General features: G+C 41.6%; 1 protein-coding gene across 1 annotated transcript in view; it reads right to left on the reverse strand.

The window, feature by feature from the left end:
* The window catches only part of LOC133447314 (GDNF family receptor alpha-4-like), a 74,990-nt gene that overhangs the window by 4,027 nt on the left and 45,963 nt on the right, over positions 1-25,000 (reverse strand). Inside the window, exons 3-7 of the mRNA XM_061725961.1 lie at positions 18,119-18,190; positions 15,784-16,138; positions 11,137-11,246; positions 8,389-8,523; positions 3,066-3,202 (exon numbers count right to left, since the gene is read on the reverse strand). Of these exons, the coding sequence (XP_061581945.1) occupies positions 3,066-3,202; positions 8,389-8,523; positions 11,137-11,246; positions 15,784-16,138; positions 18,119-18,190 (809 nt within the window). The remainder of the gene's footprint in view (positions 1-3,065; positions 3,203-8,388; positions 8,524-11,136; positions 11,247-15,783; positions 16,139-18,118; positions 18,191-25,000) is intronic.

A 25,000-nucleotide genomic window follows, 5' to 3' on the forward strand; every position in this document is an offset into this window, starting at 1 on the left:
GGGGAGCAGGTATGGATCGGGAAGGGATGGGGAGCAGGTATGGATCAAGAGGGGATCGGGAGCGGGTATGGATCGGGAGGGGATGGGGAGCAGGTATGGATTGGGAAGGGATGGGGAGCGGGTATGGAGCGGGAAGAGGTGGGGAGCAGTTATGGATCGGGAAGGGATGGGGAGCGGGTATGGAGCGGGAGGAGGTGGGGAGCGGGTATGGATCGGGAGGGGAAGGGGAGCAGGTATGGATGGGGAGGGCATGGGGAGCAGGTATGGATGGGGAGGGGATGGGGAGCAGGTATGGATGGGGAGGGGATGGGGAGCAGGTATGGATGGGGAGGGGATGGGGAGCAGGTATGGATGGGAGGGGATGGGGAGCAGGTATGGATGGGGAGGGGATGGGGAGCAAGTATGGATCGGGAGGGGAAGGGGGTCGACCTGGAGGCTTGTTGATATGAATGAGCAGATGACTGAGAGACAGTAGGAAATAAGTTAAAGCTGGAGATGCCAGCAATCGAAGACAAAAGTCTCAGAGAAATGACACAAAGCGAGGATTTGGGAGTGGAAGGTGGGGTGACATATGGGCATGAATAAATTCATACTAATAAAGCAGTCCTTCCAACTAACACCTCATCTAATCCGCTCACTGGGAGAGAGACACAGAGAGGAGGGGAGGGCGAGTGAGTGGACGAGAGTTGGAATCCCCTCTTGTCTGCCGTCCCAGATTATCTCTGGCAGTGAGGCATGCTGGGAATTGTCGAAAGCCACGGCCATGGCAGATTGCGGTTTGGCCACATTCACAGAAGCCAGGACAGCGGCTGGATTGGACCACATTTCATGATCAGAGCTGGACGAACGCTCCCGAAGCATACGTGCTCATCCCCACATTTCCATGTGTCACTCATTAGTTTTTATTACCTGCTAAAGGCCGGGCTGCACTACTGTTTGTGGTAGTTCAGGGTTATTGTATTTCATTGTAAATTAATATGGATATTCTTGTTGGATATCAAAGAATATAAATGTCCATGACAAGTGATGGAGCAACGCAGTCCTATTGGCTGCGGTGATCTAACTGTCAGGAATCTTTCCTGGCGTGTTGTGCAGAGGTTTATTGGCTGTGAAATAAACATAAAATGATGTTTTCGTGCTGATCCAGTGCCGTCATGTTTCCAGTCCCTATGTCCCCTCGCTCCACTCCTACCATCCGCCTCTCCTACCTGGAGCTTTTCATTATCTTCATTTGCTCAGTCACAATAGCCGTCAGCACCACCCCACCCACTACATCAGTTAATCAGCCTCCCGAGGCCGTGCCCTCCGCTGTGCCTCCGCAATCATGTACAGGATACTTCAACTTCTGTGTTATCTGCTTATCTATTCTTCCCTCCCGAGCAGAAACCTATTTTTGAAGTTAACAGTATTTTGATATTTACAATAAAATACAGATGTTCACAATAAAAATGCTGCTTTCTCACTTTTGAACACAAATCCAAGTGACCAGTATGTAACCCAGCGGTCAGCCAAATGAAGGTATTGTTCATATCAGTACTGTTAATGATGCGACTTGAGAAAATCTCAAACTATATCTCTTTAGACATTTGAATCTTTCAGACTAAGGGTGGTTTAGCATACTGGGCATTTTAGAAAGGAAAAAAGAGAACTATATGTCTCATTTGATCATTTTTGTGTTCATAATAAAATAACAAAATGACACTGATGATAATCCAGTTAACACTCATTGAATGTCATATGATGCCATTCTGCTGTGTGGTCTGAGACAGAGCTACTAGTCCCTCTGAATTTGGAGTTAAAATAATGTATAAACATAAAACAATTTAAGAAGAAATATAAAGAAATGGTTTATTTGAGGTAAAAAAGTGAAGACTGTGTTTAAAGATCAGCAGCTGTGTGTGTTCTGCTGTATGTTGTCTTTGTATGTTTATATACTTAGATATACATAGTTTATATATAGTTATATTATATTTATATCATAGTTATATTATATTTATGATAGAGCTTACATCTTGTATTAAACAGGTTATTTTTGTAAAAATTATATATATTTATACAAATTAGTGTATAGCAAAAAAATAAATACAGACATATAAGTTATGTTTAGTTGTGGAAAGGGGGTGGGATTAAATAAGTTTATACTTCTCCCACTCCTTTTCGGACATGTAACTTGAGATATGTGTTTCGATGTTTTCCTTTATGTGGTGGAATACCCACCTGTATTTGTTTTCTTGTCTTTTTTCTTGTCTTTTTTACATGTTCGAAATAAACAAAATAAACTTAACTTTAATTTCCTATGTTTGTCACCAGTGTATAAAAAACACAAAAAATATTCAAGACATTCATTAATTATTCCTAACAATGTCTTATGAATGACTCATTCGCAAATATAATTTTTACAACTGCATAATTTCAAAGCAGACAAAGTTTTGCGCCCCCCTAGAGATCTCTGGCGCCCCCCCAGGGGGGGCCCGGACCCCAGGTTGGGAGACACTGTACTAGTGTACTGTGTGAGCAGTGTGAGAGGTTTGGTGTACTAGTGTACTATGTGAGCAGTGTGAGAGGTTTGGTGTACTAGTGTACTGTGTGAGCAGTGTGAGAGGTTTGGTGTACTAGTGTACTGTGTGAGCAGTGTGAGAGGTTTGGTGTACTAGTGTACTATGTGAGCAGTGTGAGAGGTTTGGTGTACTAGTGTACTATGTGAGCAGTGTGAGAGGTTTGGTGTACTAGTGTACTATGTGAGCAGTGTGAGAGGTTTGGTGTACTAGTGTACTATGTGAGCGGTGTGAGAGGTTTGGTGTACTAGTGTACTATGTGAGCAGTGTGAGAGGTTTGGTGTACTAGTGTACTATGTGAGCAGTGTGAGAGGTTTGGTGTACTAGTGTACTGTGTGAGCAGTGTGAGAGGTTTGGTGTACTAGTGTACTATGTGAGCGGTGTGAGAGGTTTGGTGTACTAGTGTACGATGTGAGCAGTGTGAGAGGTTTGGTGTACTAGTGTACGATGTGAGCAGTGTGAGAGGTTTGGTGTACTAGTGTACGATGTGAGCAGTGTGCGTGCACTCACGTTGTTGTTGATTCCAGGCAGGCGGTTGCTGCTCAGCAGCTCGTCCTCCTGGACCAGCGGGGAGGGCTTGGGCCCGGGGGGCAGAGTGGCGTCCGGGGGCAGTGAGCCGGGGCTTCCCATCCAGCTGATGGAATTACCTGCAAGGAGACACAACAGCATCACTGTGTGTGTGGAGCTGAGATATTCCTTGTGCAGAGTAGCACTATACACTTCAGAGACGTATCACCTTTAGTAGGAAACAATGGAGGAGCTCGCCAGTTTAAATGGTCTGTGTGTGTGTGTGTGTGTGTGTGTGTGTATGTGTGTAGCCTACAGGTGAAGTATATGGTGTAAAAGTTAATTTATTTCAATAATTCAACTAGAATATAGTGTTTATTTCAATAATTCAGCTTAAAAGGTGAAACTAATATATTACCTAATCTAATTACATGCAAAGCAAGATATGTTAAACCTTTATTTGCTATAATTTTGATGATGGAATTGTTTATTAATTTCATAAAATATTCTCTAATTTATTTTTTATTTGATGTTTTCATAAACTGTGCCATAATCACAAAAATCATAACAAGTAAAGGCTTGAAGTATCTCACTTTGAATGTTGTGGGGAAATAATATATTTGTTTCACCTTTAGTTAAATTTACTACGAATGAAGTTTTGCAATATATTAAAATTTTCCGACCTTCACCTGTATATTATATTATGACATCAATAAATAAGAGCATAATATGTATCTGTATTGGTTCAATACGGAACGCAACTTTTAATTCTCAATTCCCAAGCCCTACCTGGAGGAGAAGTGTGTGTGTGTGTGTGTGTGTGTGTGTGTGTGTGTGTGTGTGTGTGTGTGTGTGTGTGTGTGTGTGTGTGTGTGTGTGTGTGTGTGTGTGTGTGACTGCGGTCTGATGCGACCTCCATGTGGGGACCACAGCTTCGTTTTAATGCCATCATTTCTAGGTCTTGGTTAGAGGAAAGTGTGGAAGGAGGTCACGTTAATTCAATTTTTTTAATTCAATTCAATTCAATTTTATTTATATAGCGTCTAATACAACAGAGTTGTCTCTAGACGCTTTACAGAGACCCATACCCAGAACATGACCCCCGAGCAGTTATTACATAAACAATGGCAGGTAAAAACTCCCCTAGTGGGAGAAAAACCTTAAGCCAAACAGTTAACTTTATCATCAGACTAGGCCTGTGTTGAAAAAAATCGATTTTCCGATTCTAAAATCGATTCTCATTCTCATGATTCTCAAGATCGATTTTTTTTCATCATTACAACTTTTGGTATTTTTTTGTTTATGCCCGAAAAAGGAATGTTTTGTTGGACACAAGAATAACTGGTGCCATGTTTTTGCTTTTAAATATGTTTAAAGGTATGAAAACATTAAAGTTTTCAGTTATAAATGCATAAATTGTCTATATTTCATTACTTTATATACTGTCTTGGGGTTATATTTGCATAAAATGCTAAAAACCAAATTCTCACCGAAACCGAAAAAAATTGAAACGGAATGTGGGAAAAACTAAAAGCGATTTCATCCGTCTCTGTTTCCTCCCTGGATCTGTTTGGTAATTCTGACCCACGATGTTTCTGAAAGCAGTTCTATCAGCATTCTGGGAGCTGATTGGTCCTTACAGCATCATTAGCTGCAATACTTGCTGTTGAATCTCAATATAATACTAGTAATACTATGTTGCAGAACTACAGTCATATAATTCATGCAACAGCTCAAAAAACTGTTTTAATAACCCTAACCCAAATCAATATCGGAATCAAATCGAATCAAATCAAATCTTGATAATTGATTCTGAATCTTAAGAATCGGAATCGAATCGTTTCCTGACATTTGAATGGATCCCCAGCCCTGCATCGGACGCTGATGGATGAAATGTTCAGTTAGGGTTCAGGTTAGTGGGATCATTCACAGCTACTGGAATTGTTAATTGCAATTCCAGTGAAAGTGTCCAAAAAAGCCCACACACACTGGTATGACCAGTGTGTGTGTGTGTGTGTGTGTGTGTGTGTGTGTGTGTGTGTGTGTGTGTGTGTGTGTGTGTGTGTGTGTGTGTGTGTGTGTGTGTGTGTGTGCACTTGGCTGGCCTGTGATGCTGCATCTGAGTGGGTGTGAACCTACATATCTGTCTGGCAGCTTTATTGTTGGAGCTATCGTCAGCTTGATAAATCACAGAGCTTTATGGGAAGTGCCTTGATGCATCGATTCCGGCTTTAGTGTGTGGACATACAGGCTCAGGGAGCAAGTCTTCTCTGACAGCCGCTGTGATGGAGTGACAGGTGGAGGGCTCAACCCCCACCCCCCGACTCCGCCGGTTACACCTCTCCAACCCGGCACAATCCCCAGGCCACAGATCCATCCTGTAAGACTTTAGGATGCTGAGGCTGTGGCATGTAGCTGACACATAAAGCACCGGAGCCGAGCGCACGCTGAGAGAATCTCTGCAGGAGACGGCCACCCAGACACTCACACGCTGTCAAACACATTTCCTCAGAGCTGTTCCTCGCTGGAGCTCTGGTGGAGACAATTCACTATGTCTCCATCATCCTGAGCCTAAACACATAATCTAAGTCACATTATAGATCAGGGGTCGGCAACCCAAAATGTTGAAAGAGCCATATTGGACCAAAAACACAAAAAACAAATATGTCTGGAGTCGCAAAAAATGAAAAGTCTTGTATCAGCCTTAGAATGAAGACAACACATGCTGCATGGATTTATATTAGTTATAACTGGGGGAAGATTTTTTTTTCATTATGTGCTTCGAGAAAAAAGTCGAAATGTCGAGAAAAAAGTCAAAATTTGGAGAAAAAAGTCAAAATTTCGAGATTAAAAAGGAAAGGAAAAAGGAAGAAAAAAGGAAAAAAAGAAGAAACAAAAGAAAAAGAGAAAAAAAAAAAAAAAAAAGAGGAAAAAAAGGAAAAAATAACAAAGAAGAAAAACGTAAAAAAGAAAAAAAAAAGAAGGAAAAAAAGAGAAAAAAGAAAAAAAGAAGAAAAAGAAGAAAAAAAGGAAAAAAAAGGTGAAACATTTTTTTAAAGCTCCAGGAGCCACTAGGGCGGCGCTAAAGAGCCGCATGCGGCTCTACAGCCGCGGGTTGCCGACCCCTGCTATAGAATATCGATGGCGTTAAGGGAGCTGTTTTCAAACAGTCCCACTAATACAGCTGCACTTGGGGCTGGAAAAGCGCCAGAGCTGGCAACGTAGAGCGTCATGGAAGAGGAACGAGCATTTAGTCATCTGGAAATATTTTCACTGGCACAGAGGGGCTTAGACTGTGTCCTCAGGACATGTCTCTAAATAAAAATGATCCTTACATGCACTGAGGATCTGAGGAATTCCTCAAAACACGATTTATATAGAAAAACACTTCAAAAGAGTAAACAAAAATGACATCATTCCTGCTGAGTTCACTGGACATGTGATGTACAACTGCAAATGCAGAGATTACAAATTAATTAAGATTCTAGTTTACTGCTGAGTCTAATCATTGTGTTAAAATAAGTTTACACACTTTTGGTCTCTCATCTTTCAGTGGTTTTCAGTGGTTTTCCTCTGTCTTCAAGATTACTATACTATATATATATATATATATATATATATATATATATATATATAAATGTATGTATCCTCCCGTCAGCTCAGTTTCTGCTTACAGATGGTAAAAAGCAGGTGTGCACAAACCTCCCAACAGGATGTATGTACTGTATGTATGTATGTATGTATGTATGTATGTATGTATGTATGTATGTATGTATGTATGTATGTATGTATGTATGTATGTATGTATGTATGTATGTATGTATGTATGTATGTATGTATGTATGTATGTATGTATGTATGTATGTATATATATATATATTAGGGCTGTCAAAGTTAACGCGTTAATGACGCGTTAATAGGACATTTAGTTACATTAAGTAAGTTACATTAAGTTAACGCGTTAATGACGCGTTAACTTAATGTCCTATTAAGGCAAAAAAAAATGTTAACGCACGATTAACGTGCAAGATAAACAAAAAACAAAAAACGTGCATTATATAATTTCTGGCCGTTGACGGCATATTTTTTGTCACCTTGTTTTGATCCCACTTAGGAGAAGGGGATATTTTTTGAGCCTTTTATTTCCTCCATATGAGGTTAGACATAATTACAGGGAAAGTTTAACTGACCAATGCACTTCTTGTACAATATTTATGATGCATATGGTTCATTGTTTTACATTGAGCTGCTTAAAAAAACAAGGAATCTTAAGTTAGTCTTTACAAGTGTAAAGTTGTATTCCCCAACTTTACACTTGTAAAGACTTTGTGTTTGTATTTATGAAGGAATGTTACATTCAGGTCAAAAGCTTTTTTTGTGGAAAGTTGAATACAAATTGGCATAAAGCAGCATATTTGCCCTTTCCCATGTTGTTAACAGTATTAAAAGCATTAAAAAAAAATACCTAAAGGTAATTTAGAACAGCAAACAATGTGTGAATAAATGTGCGATTAATATGCCATTAATCGCGAGTTACTGTAACTATGGACAACATGCGATTAATCGTGATTTAAAAAATGAATCATTTCACAGCCCTAATAATTAAATTATTTATTTTTTATTTTTTTATTTTTATTTATTTTTATTTTTGTTTATTGTGTTTGATTGTGTCTTTGTCTACTTATCTTTGTTGTTGCCTTACTCTCCTGTGTGATTGCTTCTGTTTGATGTAAAAATGTATAAATAAAATGTTCAAAAAAAATAAATAAATACCGTATTTTCTGGACTATAAGCCGCACCTGCATATAAACTGCATCTGCTCTATTAAAAAAAAAAATCTTTAGCCGCAGATATTTCTGTTGTTAGATTAGATATTTACTACATGTACAGAAGGATTTTGAACTGTTAATGATGTACATGTTTGTACCTAAATAGATCTTTCCTAACAGTGTCTTTTAACACGGCAGCAACTTTGCTGATTAAAACGGGACAGAACCAAGAGAAAATAACCGGTATTTATTTATCTATTTATCTGTTTGAAATCTGCTTCTACTTACTTCTATCTGCTAAAGAAGAAGTAGCGTATTCTTCTTTGCATTTATTTTGTCTTAGTTTTGATTCTAATTCTGGTTAGAGCGCCCCGAGCGGTGGAAGAAAAATCCACAGAATAGCTGCACCTTCGTATAAGCTGCACGGTTGAAAACCTATGGAAAAAGTAGCGGCTTATAGTCCAGAAAAATACGGTAATCCGTTTGTGGACGCGTGGGTCCTGAGAGCCGTCCGTGCGGCGGGCGGAGACCCGTCCGTGCGGCGGGCGGAGACTCACGCAGGCAGGTGTTGTGGGTGAAGAAGCGCTGCAGTCTCAGACACTCCTGCCACTGGTTGCCGCTGCCCTCGCAGTTGCACCACAGCGACACCTCGGCCGAGCTGTTGCTCACGTAGTTGGGCGTCATGGTGGTGCCTGCAGGTCACAGGGGTCACAGCATCAATCACCATGTCAGATCCGGATGGGACAAAGGTTTCATTGCACTGGCAGATCTAGCGGCTTCAACACTTTGTTTTTAACTTTGAGCCTGTTGGCAGGAGATTAGTACCCAGATGATTTCTGTTCTCCTCCTGCCAACAAAGGTAAACAATTGCCTGAAAACAGCTTGATGTAGACTCGGTGACCTTTCCTGAGCGGACTGAAGGGATATTTGAAAGTGTACACACACACACACACACACACACACACACACACACACACACACACACGGAAGAATCCTCCTTCAGTGAGAGATCCAAAAACTGGCCACTAAATATGTTTGTGTCTCCTTACTCTTGGGCTCAGGGCCTCGTTTACACCGTTTAACGCTCCTACATTCATCGCTAGCTTCATTCTGCTGGTCTGATTACTCTTCCCTCCATCTCCCCTCACCGCATATTCTGCCACTAAAGGTGCTTTTCCACTAGAACCTACTCAGCCCGACTCCACTCGGTTTGGTTCTTTTCCACTAGGGGTCTAACGTGAGTAGATATTTTTCTGTATCTATTCTGCCGAGGTTCTAAGCTGCTGAGTCGGCTGTATCTGACATCATCACACTACAGGCCACCGATTGGTCGGGGGGTTGGAGTCAGACGTCTGAGTCAGGAGGAGGAAATCAGAGAAAGAGACTCTGACGGATTCTTGTTCATTTTATTCAACAGCAACAGCAGCAAAAGTCTGTTTCATGATCCAACTCTGAATATGCTCTTTCCTTGTGTTCCCAAACAATGGATATGTTTAAGTCACTTAGATCTTTTCCTGTTGCCAGTCGAATGATTCAAATACCAATCTAGAATCGACTGGGCCAACAAACTGCACTTATGGCGCTTTTCCACTAGCACCTACTCAGCCCGACTCGATGCAGTTTGGTGCTTTTCCACTAGGGGTCTAATGTGCCGAGAAGATACTGTTTCGGGGGGTTGGAGTCAGACGTCTGAGTCAGGAGGAGGAAATCAGAGAAAGAGACTCTGACGGATTCTGGTTCATTTTATTCAACCAGCAACGGCAGCAAAAGTCTGTTTCATGATCCAACTCTGAGGGTCAGATGTTCATAAACCTGGTGCTGAGGAGAGAATTAAAAAGGGATCTAGACGGAGATAAGGAACGACCAGATCTACCAGGAGATCTGTCTCTTCATAGCTGCTCACGGCTCCAGCTGACTTTTCAGCAGCACAGAGACAAACTAACAAAAAAAAAGTGTTGCTGCTTGAAGCTTCTCTTACTCTCATTTTCTAACTTGATATCAAACACAAGCCACAGACCCAGCAGCACATCTATCATCTCCTCCAGGTTCTACATCTTTAGTGTTGTCTTCTTCGTTTAGATACACAATCAAATACGTCACAGCAGCTTCACTCCAACCTCCTACTTCTGCTCCAGCTGAATTGTACTGGAAAAGAAACCAGGCTGAGTAAAGATGAGTAGAGCTGAGTAGGTTCTAGTGGAAAAGCGCCATATGTTGCAAGGATTTCCCGCCTGACTCTTACGTACCCCTCATGATGACGAGCTTCCTTGACTTTTGGCTTCAGTCCACTCGAGGCTTTCACGTGTAGCCGTTCTCAGTTAAAAGCAAATAGCTAAAGTAGGTAGAAACAAAGGGAATCTCCTCTGGTGCTTCTTTCTGTATGCAGTTTACCCCCCGTGTGCTTACTGCAGCGTCCCACCTCAACCCACAAACATGTGATTGACATTGCTGGAAAACCCCCGTTCGTTCAGGAACATAAGCCTTGGTTAAGTGAAAACTATGGTGGCCGAGACCCACCATTGCTGAAAATAAAAGTAACGCTGCAAACAGAAACAAACGCCGCTGCAAATAAAATAAACGCTGCAAACAGAAACAAACGCCGCTGCAAATTAAAGAAACGCTGCAAATAAAAAGAAACGCAGCTGCAAATAAAATAAACGCTTTGCAAATAAAATAAACGCTGCAAATAAAAAGAAACGCTGTTGCAAATAAAAGAAACGCTGCAATTATAAAGAAACCCCGGTGCAAATAAAATAAAAAAACGACGCAAATAAAAAAGCCACAACGGAAGTGAATTACTGGGGACTATTTTTGCTGATGCGCCGGTGTTTTTTACGTGAGAGGAGAAGAAAAAGACGAAGAGGACGTAAGTAAAAGGAAGAAATAAGAAGAGCGAGGAATAAGAAGAACAACGAACGAAAAAATAAGTGAAAAGGTTAGTGTTCAACGTCGCTACGTGTAATTTTTAATGTGCAACACCGGTGCATCAGCAAAAATAGTCCCCGGTAATTCACTTTCGTTGTGACTTTTTTACTTGCGTCGTTTTTTTTATTTTATTTGCAGCGGGGTTTCTTTCATTTGCAGTGGGGTTTCTTTATATTTTCAGCGTTTCTTTTATTTGACGCGTCGTTTCTTTTTGTTTGCAGCGTTTATTTTATTTGCAGCGGCGTTTGTTTCTGTTTGCAGCGTTACTTTTATTTTTAGCAATGGCGGGTCTCTGCCACCGTAGAAAACACACGCCTTCATTTTTCCTCCCAGCCCTCTCCTCCTCCTCTCCTCCTCCTCTCCTCCTCCTCCATCGTTACCTATGAGTCCGGCGTAGGCTCGTAGGCAGAGCCCCGTCGAGTCTTTCATGCAGCCACTGGCTGTCTGGTGAGACGGCTGGCAGTTACTGAGGAAATCAGCCAGCCTGGACCTGGAAAAGGCACAAACAAGTTAACCCCAAACAAAACACAGTAGGCAGGAAAATGCATGTTGATTGAGGTTGTTGATTATAGAGTTTTAGGTTAAAAACATATTGTTGTTCTTGCACAGTCTCCTTCGTGTCCTTTCATTGTGTTTTTTTCTTCTTCTATGTTTAGAACCAATTCAGCTCCTTTACTGTAAACCTTGAATTATATCAAATGGGAATCAAACAACCGTATAATAGCATACAACAATCAGTGAGTCATTGTCATAAATCAGTGCACAATACTGCATGCTCAAATAAAAGCTAATATTTTCTATTTTCCCAGTCTTTCACTAAGAGTGTGTTATTATGAGTTATGGTTAACCTTAATGTTATGAAACTAGGTGTTGTCATCCTCTCAGTCAGTTTTGAACGTTTGTCTCTTTCAACTCCATCTGCAGGAGGTTCTTCTATATTTGAAAACATCTTGTGCTTTGAAGCAAATTATGCAAAATTACAAAATATAAACAGTATATACATTGGAATGAAAATAAAAGTAGTGCAGTACGAGAAACAAAGAAAAACAGTGCACTTTGGTTGCTCCCTGAGGCCCCCACAATACAGGAGTGGATAAACTTAGTTAATGATATATATATATATGATGGAAAAGATTATATTTAGCCTCCGTCTCCAGAAAGATTTGTTTGTAAAATTGTGGACGAAATGGGTTGAATATGTGAAGCCTTTGAGCCCAGAATTTGTGGCGGTATTGAATAGATAAAACTTGTTTTGTTCTTTTCCTCCTTCCCCCTCACATTCTTGAATGATCTAAAGACACTAATATTATCATATCATTAGGGCCCGAGCACTTACAGTGCGAAGGCCCTATTGTGTCTGTAGGAATTTTTTCTTCACCAAATTTTGCACCTGGCGAAAAATGTGATATTTAATGGTTTGCATTAATGGGCGGGACCTAATGGCTCAACAGCGCCCCCTAGAAAACTTTGTGCCTCAAGCCCCACAATACGGTTTGATGTACATGCACGAAAATCGGTACACACCTGTATCATGTCGCAACTTAAAGAAAAGTCTCTTGGTGCCATGGCCGAAACCCAACAGGAAGTCGGCCATTTTGAATTAATCGTGTCATTTTGGCGCAATTTATGCCATTCCTTCAGCAATTAATACGGCCCGAACCGTAACGTGCACCCAGGTGTGTTATACATCAAAATGTGCGTCTCCATCCTGCGACGATGAGCATTACTTTTCTCAGTCAAAAGCGTTACCGTGGCGACACTAGACACCAAAAAGCGCACCCACCCTTCGTCTGATTGGTCGATATTTGATAGGTCCCTATTTTCTGCCATAACTTTTGAAGGGTTTGACATAAAGACTCGTGGGTGGTGTCATCGGACTCGGTTTTGAGTACATGACCTTCATTGGCATGAAATAGCCCCGCCCCTTCATCTGATTGGTCAATATGTGATAGTTCCTCCTTTCTGACATAACTTTTGAATGGTTTGATATAGAGAGTCGTGGGTGGTTTCATCCACTAAATGTCCAGGTCTGAAGAATCTACATCAAGTCATACAAGCTTCCACTGCAGCCTGAACGTGCACAAGGGTGCGAGGGCCCGTTCATCGCTGCTTGCAGATTTAATTATCATTGTCATACTGCACATCTTGCTGTTATAGTAGGTTAACTGATGACTGACTGATGATTCTTGCACATTGCACATGTTGTTGTTATTGTCCATTACTACGGTGATCAGCCTGGTAGTAAAGTCTGATGGCAGCGGGGAGGAAGGACCTGCGATGCATCTCAGTGACGCATCGTAGGAGACGAAGCCGGTCGCTGATGGAGCTCTCCAGGTCTCTGACAGTCTCATGAAGGGGGGGATGCTTCGGTTTAACGGACCGCCCCGATGCTTCGGTCTGACAGACTACCCCGATGCCATCTCCACCATCCATTAATGGACAGTGGGACAGTCTTTACCAAATATGCTCCTTCCTTGTGTTCCCGGACAATGGATACGTTTATAAAGTCACTTAGATCTTTTCCTGGTGCCAGTCGAATGATTCAAATACCAAATCTAGAATCGACTGGGTCAACAAAGTGCACTTATGGCGCTTTTCCCCTAGCACCTACTCAGCCCGACTCGACTCGACGCAGTTTGGTTTCCACTAGAGGTCTAACGTGCCGAGAAGATACTTTTTCTGGGGGTTGGAGTCAGACGTCTGAGTCAGGAGGAGGAAATCAGAGAAAGAGACTCTGACGGATTCTGGTTCATTTTATTCAACCAGCAACGGCAGCAGAAATCTGTTTCATGATCCAACTCTGAGGGTCAGATGTTCATAAACCTGGTGCTGAGGAGAGAATTAAAAAGGGATCTAGACGGAGATAAGGAACGACCAGATCTACCAGGAGCTCTGTCTCTTCATAGCTGCTCACGGCTACAGATGACTTTTCAGCAGCGCCGAGACAAACAAACAAGAAAAAAAGCCTTGCCGCTTGAAGCTTCTCTCACTCTCAATTTTTATTTGATATCCAACACAAGTCTCAGACTCCTCCAGGTTCTACATCTTTAGTGTTGTTGTCTTCATTTAGATCACACAATCCTCGCACCAATCCTCCTACTTCTGCTCCAGGTGCTGGATTGTAGTGGAAAAGAAACCCGGCCGAGTTGAGTAGGTGCTGGTGGAAAAGTTCCATTATAGAGGCCAAAGAGCAGAACGGCATTTCAGCTCATTAACAGTACTGTGCAACGACGTGCACTGGCGTGGATGAAAGTTGTTTTCGCTTTCTGATTTAAATTGTTGCTCAGATTTCAGGGAAAATGATTGTGTTTAAAAAGCTTGACAGAAATACTGTGATTATCTTTTTGTTTGTTTGCTTGCATCCTGTTGCAAACCCTGACTGGTTGGTGTCTTTTGTGGACTTCCCAAGGGTTCTACATTTGGGAAAAAGAATGCTCATTTACACAGATAGATAGTGTTAAGCAAGCGCTGAAATGACACTAATGAAAGACACTCAGACATAAGATTTTGCCAACGATTTTTGATTTAGCCAATCGATATACCGAAAAAATTTGAAAAAAGAGAAAATAAGAATAACTTAAAAGGAACAGAGATCTAAATTCAGGACAAAATTAACGGAACGTTGTGTTTCTGTAAAAGGTATCAGTTTATGGAACAATCTGGATACAGAAGCCAAATAATGCAAATCAAACATTACATTTAAAAGAATAATAAAAGCCAGTTTGATGAAGAAATATCATGATAATTGTTAAGTTAGGTGGGTTTTCTATTTTTTCTCTCTCTCTTTTTAGCACCATTGTCATATTTTTTTTCTTTTAATGAAAAAAAAGAATACGACTATCTGTGTTTGACGACAGCTATTTTGTGTTATTTTATAACTTTGTTGTAGTTTTGGTTTTGTTTTTTTGTTTGTGTTGTTGTTTTTTTTAAATTACTTTTATTGGAAAGTGATTTTTTTATGATTATTACATTAATTGAAATTTTATGTCTTAGGAAAAAGGGACAGATAAAATAAGCTTAGTCTTCTTTCTGTTCCCTTTCATTCAAGGAAAGAGATTTGTTGTAATTATATTGAACTGTTTTGTTTTTCTTTTAATGAATGAAATAAAGAATAAAAAAATAAATAAAGATTTAAAGCGATGAACGGTCCTCCACCCTTGTGCACGTTCAGGCTGCAGTGGAAGCTTGTATGACTTGATGTAGATTCTTCAGACCTGGACATTTAGTGGATGAACCACCCACAACTCTCTATATCAAACCATTAAAAAGTTATTGCAGAAAGTAGGAACTATCAGATATCGACCAATCAGAAGAAGAGGCGGGGCTATTTTGCACCAATTTTGTTCAAGGACTCAAAACAGAGTCCGATGACACCACCCACGAGTCTTTATGTCAAACCATTCAAAAGTTCTGGCAGAAAGTAGGAACTATCAAATATGGACCAATCAGATGAAGGGGGGGGCGCGCTTTTTGGCGTCTAGCGTCGCCACGGTAACGCTTTTGACTGAGAAAAGTAATGCGCCTAGTCACAGGATGGAGACACATATTTTGATGTATAACACACCTGGGTGCACATTACGGTTCGAGCCGTATTAACTGCCAAAGGAATGGCATAAATTTCGCCAAAATGACACGATTAATTCAAAATGGCCGACTTCCTGTTCGGTTTCGGCCATGGCGCCAAGAGACTTTTCTTTAAGTTGTGACATGATACAGGTGTGTAAGGATTTTCGTGCATGTACGTCAAACCGTATTGTGGGGCTTGAGGCACAAAGTTTTCTAGGGGGCGCTGTTGAGCCGTTAGGCCACGCCCATTAATGCAAACCATTAAATATCAAATTTTTCGCCAGGCCTGGCTTGCGTGCAAAATTTGGCGACTTTTGGGGCACGTTTAGGGGGACAAAAAGGTCCTCATTTCGTCGGAAAAGAAAAAAATAAAATTCCTACAGATACAATAGGGCCTTCGCACTGTCAGTGCTCGGGCCTTAATAAATGAGATAACGCTGACAGTGTATTTCATGTCTAACCTGCAGAGGTCATCTCGGCGACACACGCTCTGCTGACTGAGGCAGTTGAGCTGCAGACCCTCCGTGTCCTGGTAGGAGCAGGAGGGGACGATGGTCTTCCTCCTCCTCTCCCCACACAGGGTGTTGGTGCAGGGGCAGAAGAGGACGCCCAGGCTGTACTCCTCCGGCACGCGCTCCAGGAACCGCCGCAGGGCCCGGTGGCACTTGTGCTGGTTGCAGCGGCTGGACCCGGGGATGGGCTTGGTGCAGGCCACCACGTACTCCGACCGCAGGGAGCCGCACTTCTCGTACAGGCCGCAGTCCTGCGCCGCCTTCAGACAATGGTTCTCACCGTCCAGTTGCATGAAAGACGAAGCTGGTGGGGAGAATGGCAGTAGATGGCAGATGAGGAAAGACTCTTCTCATTTCTGAGCTTATATACTGGCTCAGAAATGCTCTGCACACTGCAAAAACTCCAAATCTTAACAAGAACAAACCATAGATACAATCAGTAGTTAAAATATGATCCAGTTTTGAATCTCAAGTTTAAAAGTATCAGTTCAGCACGGCATAAAGCGTTCTTCACGTTATTCTAACCAGTCTTAAAGGGTTAAGCGTGAACTTTGTGGTGGTCAGTCCACGTGTTAAAATCATATATTATACTCCCTGGAACCACTCTTTCAGCCAGATTAATCCTGGTACTGTCATCTTGCACTATGTCTGTGCCAAAAGGGAAGAACAATCTGTTGATGGAAGAATCTGTGTATTCTGTTCATTTATGTCACCAGCTGACCACATCCTGCAGACAAAACATCACTCGTCCAGTACAATTCACCGTTCTACAGCAGCCCCGCAGAAAGTCACAGTTTGAAAAGAATGACTGGAGGTTGTGTTTCACGTACACTTTAAAACGCTGACTCCTTAGCAGATCTCGGGATCTGTAGCCTTGAATTTGACTCACAACCAAACTGGAAATGCACATGTGTGAAATGATATGTAACTGCAGGTAAAATAAATAAACAGGAAAGAGCAGTGGAGCCTCAGTCAGCTGATATAAACTGACAATCATTCCTGCAGGCTGGCCATTCATTAATCCGCTTATAGCACAGCATAGCATAGCATATCATAGAATAGAATAGAATAGAATAGAATAGAATAGAACAGAATAGAATATATGAAAAAGGGCAGGGACATTCCTGTTATCTGCATTTTTACAGATATAATTAGGGTTTCACATATCACAGTGTTTTACATGGTGGACATGTCTGAGCAGCTTGGGATTTGTGATTGGGTTCTGGTTTAAGGTGGAATAGCCCTTTTGCCAAAAGCTAATGTGAGACTTGTAGAAGATTCTCTCACACAAGGTTGAAAATTCAGCAAAAAAGGATTCATCCTGCAACAAGTGCAATGACAGCAGATGCAACGTCCAGCTACGAGCCTTTGTTACCCTGGATTCACACTGAAAGAGTCACGCGCGTCATAGGCCGTGAAACAGAAAGGAGTGCTGGGTTCAGGGAGACAGGGACGTATAACATTATGGAGCTTTTATTAATGTTATGAAATATGGTATAGCTGTCTGGTGCAAACCTCGTATCACTATATTCTTCTATGTTCTCTTTTTTCAATCAAAATTCAGTCCAACTGGTTGACCTCTCCATTTGTGAGAGGATTTTAGAGATATTTATTAAAGGGAAAGTATTAATAAAACCTTGAACGAAGTGGTGCACAAAGCAGTGCCGGAGCTAAATAGACAATAAACAATGCAGGACAATGTAGCTACTTAACAAGAGCGGGCCGTTTCATTTCCATAAGGGTTTAGCTGATACAAGGTCTACCTTTCAACAACAGCACTGTTTTTCTGAGTTCATTTAATAAAACAGTAGTTTTGGCAGTGTCCCCAACATCAATTGCTCTTGAGAGTTTGTCCTGTCTATTGTTACCCAAACACTGAAATAAAACACTGTCTTTGGCTAAGAAGAGCCTGGACCAGAGAGAGACGCCAAACACTGTCTATGACAGAAGTTTGCATCGTTGAGGCCAAACTGCTGCTGAATGATGGAATGAAAGAAGTCTAGAGTAATGACACAGTAATTCATAATGGCATAATAATGTCTTTTTTTATTTGAGCTGTAAATTGATGCTTTTGTAGTCAAAGTCTAACTGAATCAGAGATGTTGGGGGATAAAGTGTTGGTACGGGTAAAGGTGCTTCCTGTGCTTTAATTGGACCACTTTTTCCATGTTTTACACATTAAAGCTTAAAACTAGTTCATGAAAATATATCATTTGCACTATGCTTGTCTACCCCCACCCTCTCAAACACTCGGTGCTTAAGACAGATTGGCAGAGCGACTTACCTGCGACCAGAGAGGCCAGGCGAGTGTCTATCAATGTGTCATCATAGGGAGAGATTTCCAGCTCATCCTTTCCTGTAAGGCAAGGCAAGTTTATTAGTATAACACAACCCCAACAACCAGGCCATTCAAGGTGCTTTACACAGATGTTAAAACATGAATAAATAAAAAGGATGATTTAAAATGTAAACAAAAGAAATACAAACCATAGATACAATCAGTAGTTAAAATATGATCCAGTTTTGAATCTCAAGTTTAAAAGTATCAGTTCAGCACGGCATAAAGCGTTCTTCACCTTATTCTAACCAGTCTTAAAGGGTTAAGCGTGAACTTTGTGGTGTTCAGTCCACGTGTTAAAATCATATATTATACTCCCTGGAACCACTCCTTCAGCCAGATTAATCCTGGTACTGTCATCTTGCACTATGTTTGTGCCAAAAGGGAAGAACAATCTGTTGATGGAAGAATCTGTGTATTCTGTTCATTTATGTCACCAGCTGACCACATCCTGCAGACAAAACATCACCAAACCTAGATCTGAGGGATTGAAGATACCTCAGATCACACTGCCGTCCCCACGGACTGCCCACAGCTGTAAAATGGATGTATTACTTCATGAACTGCTCTCCTTACCCTGATGCTTTGGGATAGGTTTGGGATAGGTTCAACCTAGGTTCATCAGACCACAGTATCTTCATCTGAAACAGTGTGACGTGTTTTCCACAACCACAGAACGCATCATCCAACGTGGTTGTTACAGGAATGAGAAACTGCTTATTAGGGCCCGAGCACTTACAGTGCGAAGGCCGTATTGTATCTGTAGGAATTCTTTTTTTCCTTTTTTTTTTTCTACGGTTTGACGTACATGCACGAAAACCGGTACACACCTGTATCATGTCACAACTTAAAGATAAGTCTCTTGGCGCCATGGCCGAAACCCAACAAAAAGTCGGCCATTTTGAATTAATCGTGTAATTTTGCCGCAATTTATGCCATTTCTTCGGCTGCTTCTTCGCCCAAGCCATAACATTCACCCAGGTGTGTTATACATCAAAATGTGCGTCTAGATCCTGCGAATATGCGCATTACTTTTCTCAAGTCAAAAGCGTTACCGTGACGACGATAGACGCCAAAAAGCGCACCCACCCTTCTTCTGATTGGTAAATATCTGATATTTCCTACTTTCTGCTATAACTTTTGAATGGTTTGACATAGAGAGTCGTGGGTGGTTTCATCAGCTAGATGTCCAGGCCTGAAGAATCTACATACAAGTCATACAAGCTTCCACTGCAGCCTGAACGTGCACAAGGGTGGAGGACCGTTCATCACTGCTTGCAGCTTTAATTAGTCTTGTTTCCATTTCGCTTAGATTTACGAGAAATCCAAACATCAAATAAGAAAACCTGTGATTAAAATTGCTCGCAGGTGGTTTTTGAGGTGTTTCAATGCTCTAGGTTATCACAAAGGTGTCATATGGCGCTTTTCCACTAGTACCTATTCAGCCCGACTCAACTCGCCTCTACTCAGTTTGGCGCCTTTCCACTAGGGGTTTAACGTGCAGAGTAGATACTTTTCTGTAACTATTCTGCCGAGGTTCTAAGCAGCTGCTTCGGCTGTATCTGACATCATCACTCTACAGGCCACCGATTGGTCAGGGAGTTGACCCAATCGCACAATCGAGTACGTCACAGCAGCTTTGCTCCAACCCCGCCTACTTCTGATCTGGGTATTGAAAAGAAACGAGGGCAGGGCGAGTCGAGTCGAGACAGGCTGAGTAGGTACTAGTGAAAAAGCACCAATAGAAGTTTTTTTACTAATTTGCACATCTATGGCAGCACTGGATGTGATGTAGCCGGTCGATCTAAAGTCATAAAATCTAGTTTCCAGCAGTTTTTAACCTCATTAATCCCATCTCCATAGGAGGCACTTTTATACTAGCACCTACTCAGCGCGACTCCACTCGCCTTGTCCTCGTTTGTTTTTAGACACCCAGATCAGAAGAACACTAAAGATGTAGAACCTGGAGGAGATGATAGATGTGCTGCTGGGTCTGTGGCTTCTGTTCCATATCAAGTTAAAAAATGGGAGTGAAAGAAGCTTCAAGAGGCTGGTCGGATAAAATGAGGAAGCCGTGACACGCTCTTGCGCTGACTCCCGCTTCCTGATTCAAACGTCTGACGGCCCCGCGCCCCGACCAATCGGTGGCCTGTATTGTGATGACGTCAGATCCAGGGCTGACTCAGCAGCTTAGAACATCAGCAGAATAGATACAGAAAAAGTATCTACTCTGCACGCCTCCACCCGCCTCGGCCCGTAGTGTAAAAGCACAAAACGGGGGCGTGGCGAGGCGAGTCGCGCTGAGTAGGTACTAGTGTAGATGCCATAGGTTAATTATGTCTTGAAATGAGTCAGCTGTTGTCAAGTCAAACTGTGAATGTGTGTAGATGAGCGGAGAAAAAGTTCCACTTTGACGAGAACCGGAAGTGCGGCCCGGACCGGTAAAAAGGCGACGCACATCACAGGTGTGCAGACAGCGGCAGGTACAAAGACTGTTCGCTCGTTTTTGCAACCTGCGGTGAGCACATGTGAAGAGGAGGAACAAACACCAGAGAGGCCGCCGGTAAGACTCCCAACTTGTGAACTCTTGCTACAAAAGCTCATTGCTGCAAAAGACTGTTTGTGCTAGCGTTAGCTTAGCCGCTTAATTTAGGTCTGTGGGTTTTACTGTTGAAGTGTTTATTTATTCATTCTGCTATTTTGTATACTTGTTTTCTGTTATACAGTAGTTATTTGCAACAGCCTTTTCACTATGTACAGACTTTAAATATTTTTTCTTATTTGTGTTTCTTTCAGGGTTTTTCACCTGATGACTAATGGCAAACGGCTTGTTCTTCTTGCATCTGAAAAATAAAAGAAGGAAAAGGAAAAGCTGCCTGGTCATTTGAGTGAGATCCAGTTAAAACTCTGAGTAGACTCAAGCCCTTTCAAGGGGGATATCGCATGGAAAACAGCTGAGAACATCACAGTTGTATTCTAGCACATCCTGAAATATGATCAAATAGACACATTTTAACTGCCCGGATAATAAAGGCGAGTCTATAGAAATTCACTGTCGATTACAATTATTTGCATGTTTATCATTTAAAGCAAGTGGTCATGTCACGATTTTATGGAGTTGTAATTGATGATTCACTGAGAGAAAACGGTGAAAATCATTAATGAATAAATGTTGCTCTGTGGGAAAAGCAAATGATTCTTTGATGTCTTCTGTTATTTCTCTGAATTAAATTGGACTGTGTATTTTCCAACATGTTCTTCCCAGAAGCTAATGAGGAGAACAAAGGCCTCGTCCTGCATCCCCTGCAGCGCAGGGATGTCCCACAGGTGAAGGCAATCATCCACACTCTCACTAATGTTACTCTCTTAGTTGCTTTTGTGGATGTCCCCTCATAATTTAACTGAAAATCATACTCACCTGAACAGCTCATCACTTCCTACAATTAAAACACAAGCGCATCCTTATTGCGTCCATAGAAATGAAGACGCTAAGCAACAGCCAGATTTTGCTTGATTAAGTTATCATGAATAAGCATGACCACCTCCAAAAAAGCAGGCGTTTTGAGCAATGAGGTGTGAGAACACACTAGACAAAAGTAGTGGTCTGAAAGAAGCTGGTACAACCAAACCAGAGATGGTGATGAGGCAGGACCAGGGATGGAGCAGGAGAAACATCACGTACCAGAGTGACTGAAACACTCAACAAGTCTCTCTTGTTTGAGCTGCAATTCAAAATCCTCTTTTCCTTAACCCTTGTACTGTCTTTGGGTCAAGGGAGGGTGAAGGGAGAAAAGAAGGAAGGAAGGAAGGGTAAAAGATGGAAGGAAGGAAAGAAGGAAGTAAGGAAGAAAGGAGAAAAGAAGGAAAGAAGGAAGGAAGTAGGAAAGGGAGTAAGGAAGGGAGAAAAGATGCAAGGGAGGAAAGAAGGGAGAAAAGATGGAAGGAAGGGAGAAAGGAGAAAAGAAGGAAAGAAGGAAGGAAGTAGGAAAGGGAGTAAGGAAGGGAGAAAAGATGGAAGGGAGGAAAGAAGGGAGAAAAGATGGAAGGAAGGGAGAAAGGAAAGAAATAATGGAGAAAAGGAAAGAAAGAAGGGAGGGAAGAAGGAAGGAATGGAGAAAATAAGGAAAGAAGGAAGGAAAAGCAAAGAAGGTAATAAAGGAACAAATGATGAAAGGGAGGTAGGAAGAAAAAGGAGTAAAGGAGGGTAAAAAAGGAGGAAAAGAGGAAAGGAAGAAGGAAGGAGAGAGCATGAGGAAAGAAGGATAGAAGAATTTGGTCATTTTGACCCAAAGACAGCACAAGGGTTAAAACAAATGGCTATCGTCTGCAAAAAGGTTAAAAAACCTCAAATTAGGTTTCATACGATGGCAAACGCACCACAGACAGACAGAGTAGGAGTCCTTGGCCCCATCAAAGTCCAGGATTTATATTTAAATTCTGGTCAAGAGCTGCACCAGACAGAACAGCCACACACGTGAATGCTGACATTAGTGAGTCCACTAACACCTCACGCATCAACCATCTTCCCATACAGTAACCAGCTTTCATACCTGGCTTTATGTGACTGCTGAAGTTCAGGTCTGACGCCACGCTGGCATCCATCCCCATCCTTTGGTATAGTTTCATATTTCAATATGTTTCCCAGCCATCCAAACCTCAACTACGACTCCCAGCTGCTCCATGAGCCCTGGATAAACTTCCACAAACCATCTCCGCTACGATAAAGCCCTATTTATATCACTGGCCTGCAAAAGAAAAGACGATCAAACCTTAAAACTAGTGACAATAATAGTGTAGTCCCGGGCCCCATCACGTCATTTTCAAAACATCGGTATCGTCCAAAAAAGTATTGGGACATACCTAGTTATTGTTATGTTTTTAATATATATTAATTATTAAATAGTTTTATAATTGTATTTAACAACTGTATATAATAATACAGACAGTTGATGTGTGTTTATAAGATATTGCTTTTGGGCGGCGCCGGCAGCTGGAGGTGACGTTTGTGCTGGAAGGAAAGAAGCATGGCTAACAGAAAGATAACAACAGCTAGGCTACGCTCAGATAAACAGAGACAATGTCTGAAAGGTTTAAAAAGAAAGAAAATCTGTCGGAGAAAAGTGACTGTAGTGTTATGTAAATGATTATCAGTCACTCGTTAGTCATCTTTTGGTCACTTTATTGACTCTCGGTGAAAACACAACACAGGGGTGACGGACTGCTATTTTGCGGGCTGGTGTTACGGTCTAAAGGGTCCCTCTCTGAACAAACACACTTGGTTCCTACACTCTGTGTGACATCATTACAACACAGTGACAGACAGGGCCAAAACTATAACAGATATAACTACAACTGCTATTCATTTCATGCTGTTGAGAATTCTGCACTGAGGTTAAGCCAAAATGTATTTTAATTTTCTTATTGATTGTGAATTTGACTGGATGTCATTCAACTTTTGAACCTACTGTAGTAGGTAAACTACCTTTTTTTGAAGTGAAATGTATTTATTTTTGTCATCTGCACTTTTTGTTTTAGTTTACAATTTCATGTTTATCCATTTTGTGGCACCAGTGCTGATAAGCTTTGTTTTGATCCAATGATGCAGTCAGTGAAAAGAAATATATGTCCATGTTGGAGAAAATGGACAATAAAAGAAACTTGGGACAATTTGAGCTTTAGACCTCATTTTTTTTTTTTACTTAATTCATTGCCAAAATGTATCTGATCAGAATTGTATCGGGAACCAAAATAAGTGATCGGATCAGGAAAAATCGGGATTGGCAGATATTCAAACTCAAGTGATCGGGATCGGATCGAGAGCTAAAAAATCCTGATCGGGACAACCCTATACAATAATAAATCAATTTAGACAAAGCATGCAACCAATCAAGCCATCAGGAACAATGAAGCCAGACTGTTCCAAGCGAGACAAGCGGACATTCAGAGGGACGTACAGACATTCAGAGGGACGTATACAGACACAGGTCCAGGCAGCAAGTTACCAGCATGCAAAGAATTGTATTTATCCCACAGACAATCTGAGCTGTCACAATCTGAGAAGCTCAGGAATGACGTGAACACCCCAGAAAAGCTCAATGATGAAGCAGCACAGAAAACAGCAAGGCCGACGCCCAAGTGAGGCGCTACCATCATTACTGTACTTTTGTCTGCTGCGACAAGTTTACTCAAACAACTATAAACAGAACCACAATAGGCTGTCATATTCACTTTTACTGTTGGGCTTTTTATTCTGATGTGTCCATTAGTTATGAATAAAATGTGTTGATGTTTCTTTAAAGGGGACCTATTATGGCATCTAATACCTATTTTAAACAGGCCTTGAATGTCTTAAAAACAAGCTTTTGATTGTTTTTGCTAAATAAATTAGAAATTCAGCCTCTGATCCATGTCTTTATCTTCCCATTCTCTAACCTCATTATCTATGCAGGATTCTGAGTGGGCGGGGCTATGATAATGAGGCTCTGTGCTGATTGGCTGCCTGAATGACGCGATACACGATACGGAAAAATGGCGGAAGCTCCGGCCGGCGGAGTTGTTGTTGTTGTTCCGGCCAGAGTTATTTGTGGCCGTGGTTTCACGCATCGCTCCCGTCGTGTACGTAACGACGGGAGCAGAATCTTATTGGCTCGTAGATCCACATCACACTGGACGGCTCATCCGGGCGGCTGTACAGACTCTGCAGAATCTGGTTTCTTTCCTCCTTCTCTGAGTTGGCAGGCTGAGGGGAGACCACTTATATATGTTAAAGCAAGAAAAAACCTGGTTTTCATAATAGGTCCCCTTTAAATAACCTTGGTTGTATAAATA

Source organism: Cololabis saira, chromosome 7, assembly GCF_033807715.1.
Source record: "Cololabis saira isolate AMF1-May2022 chromosome 7, fColSai1.1, whole genome shotgun sequence".
NCBI lineage: Eukaryota > Metazoa > Chordata > Actinopteri > Beloniformes > Belonidae > Cololabis > Cololabis saira.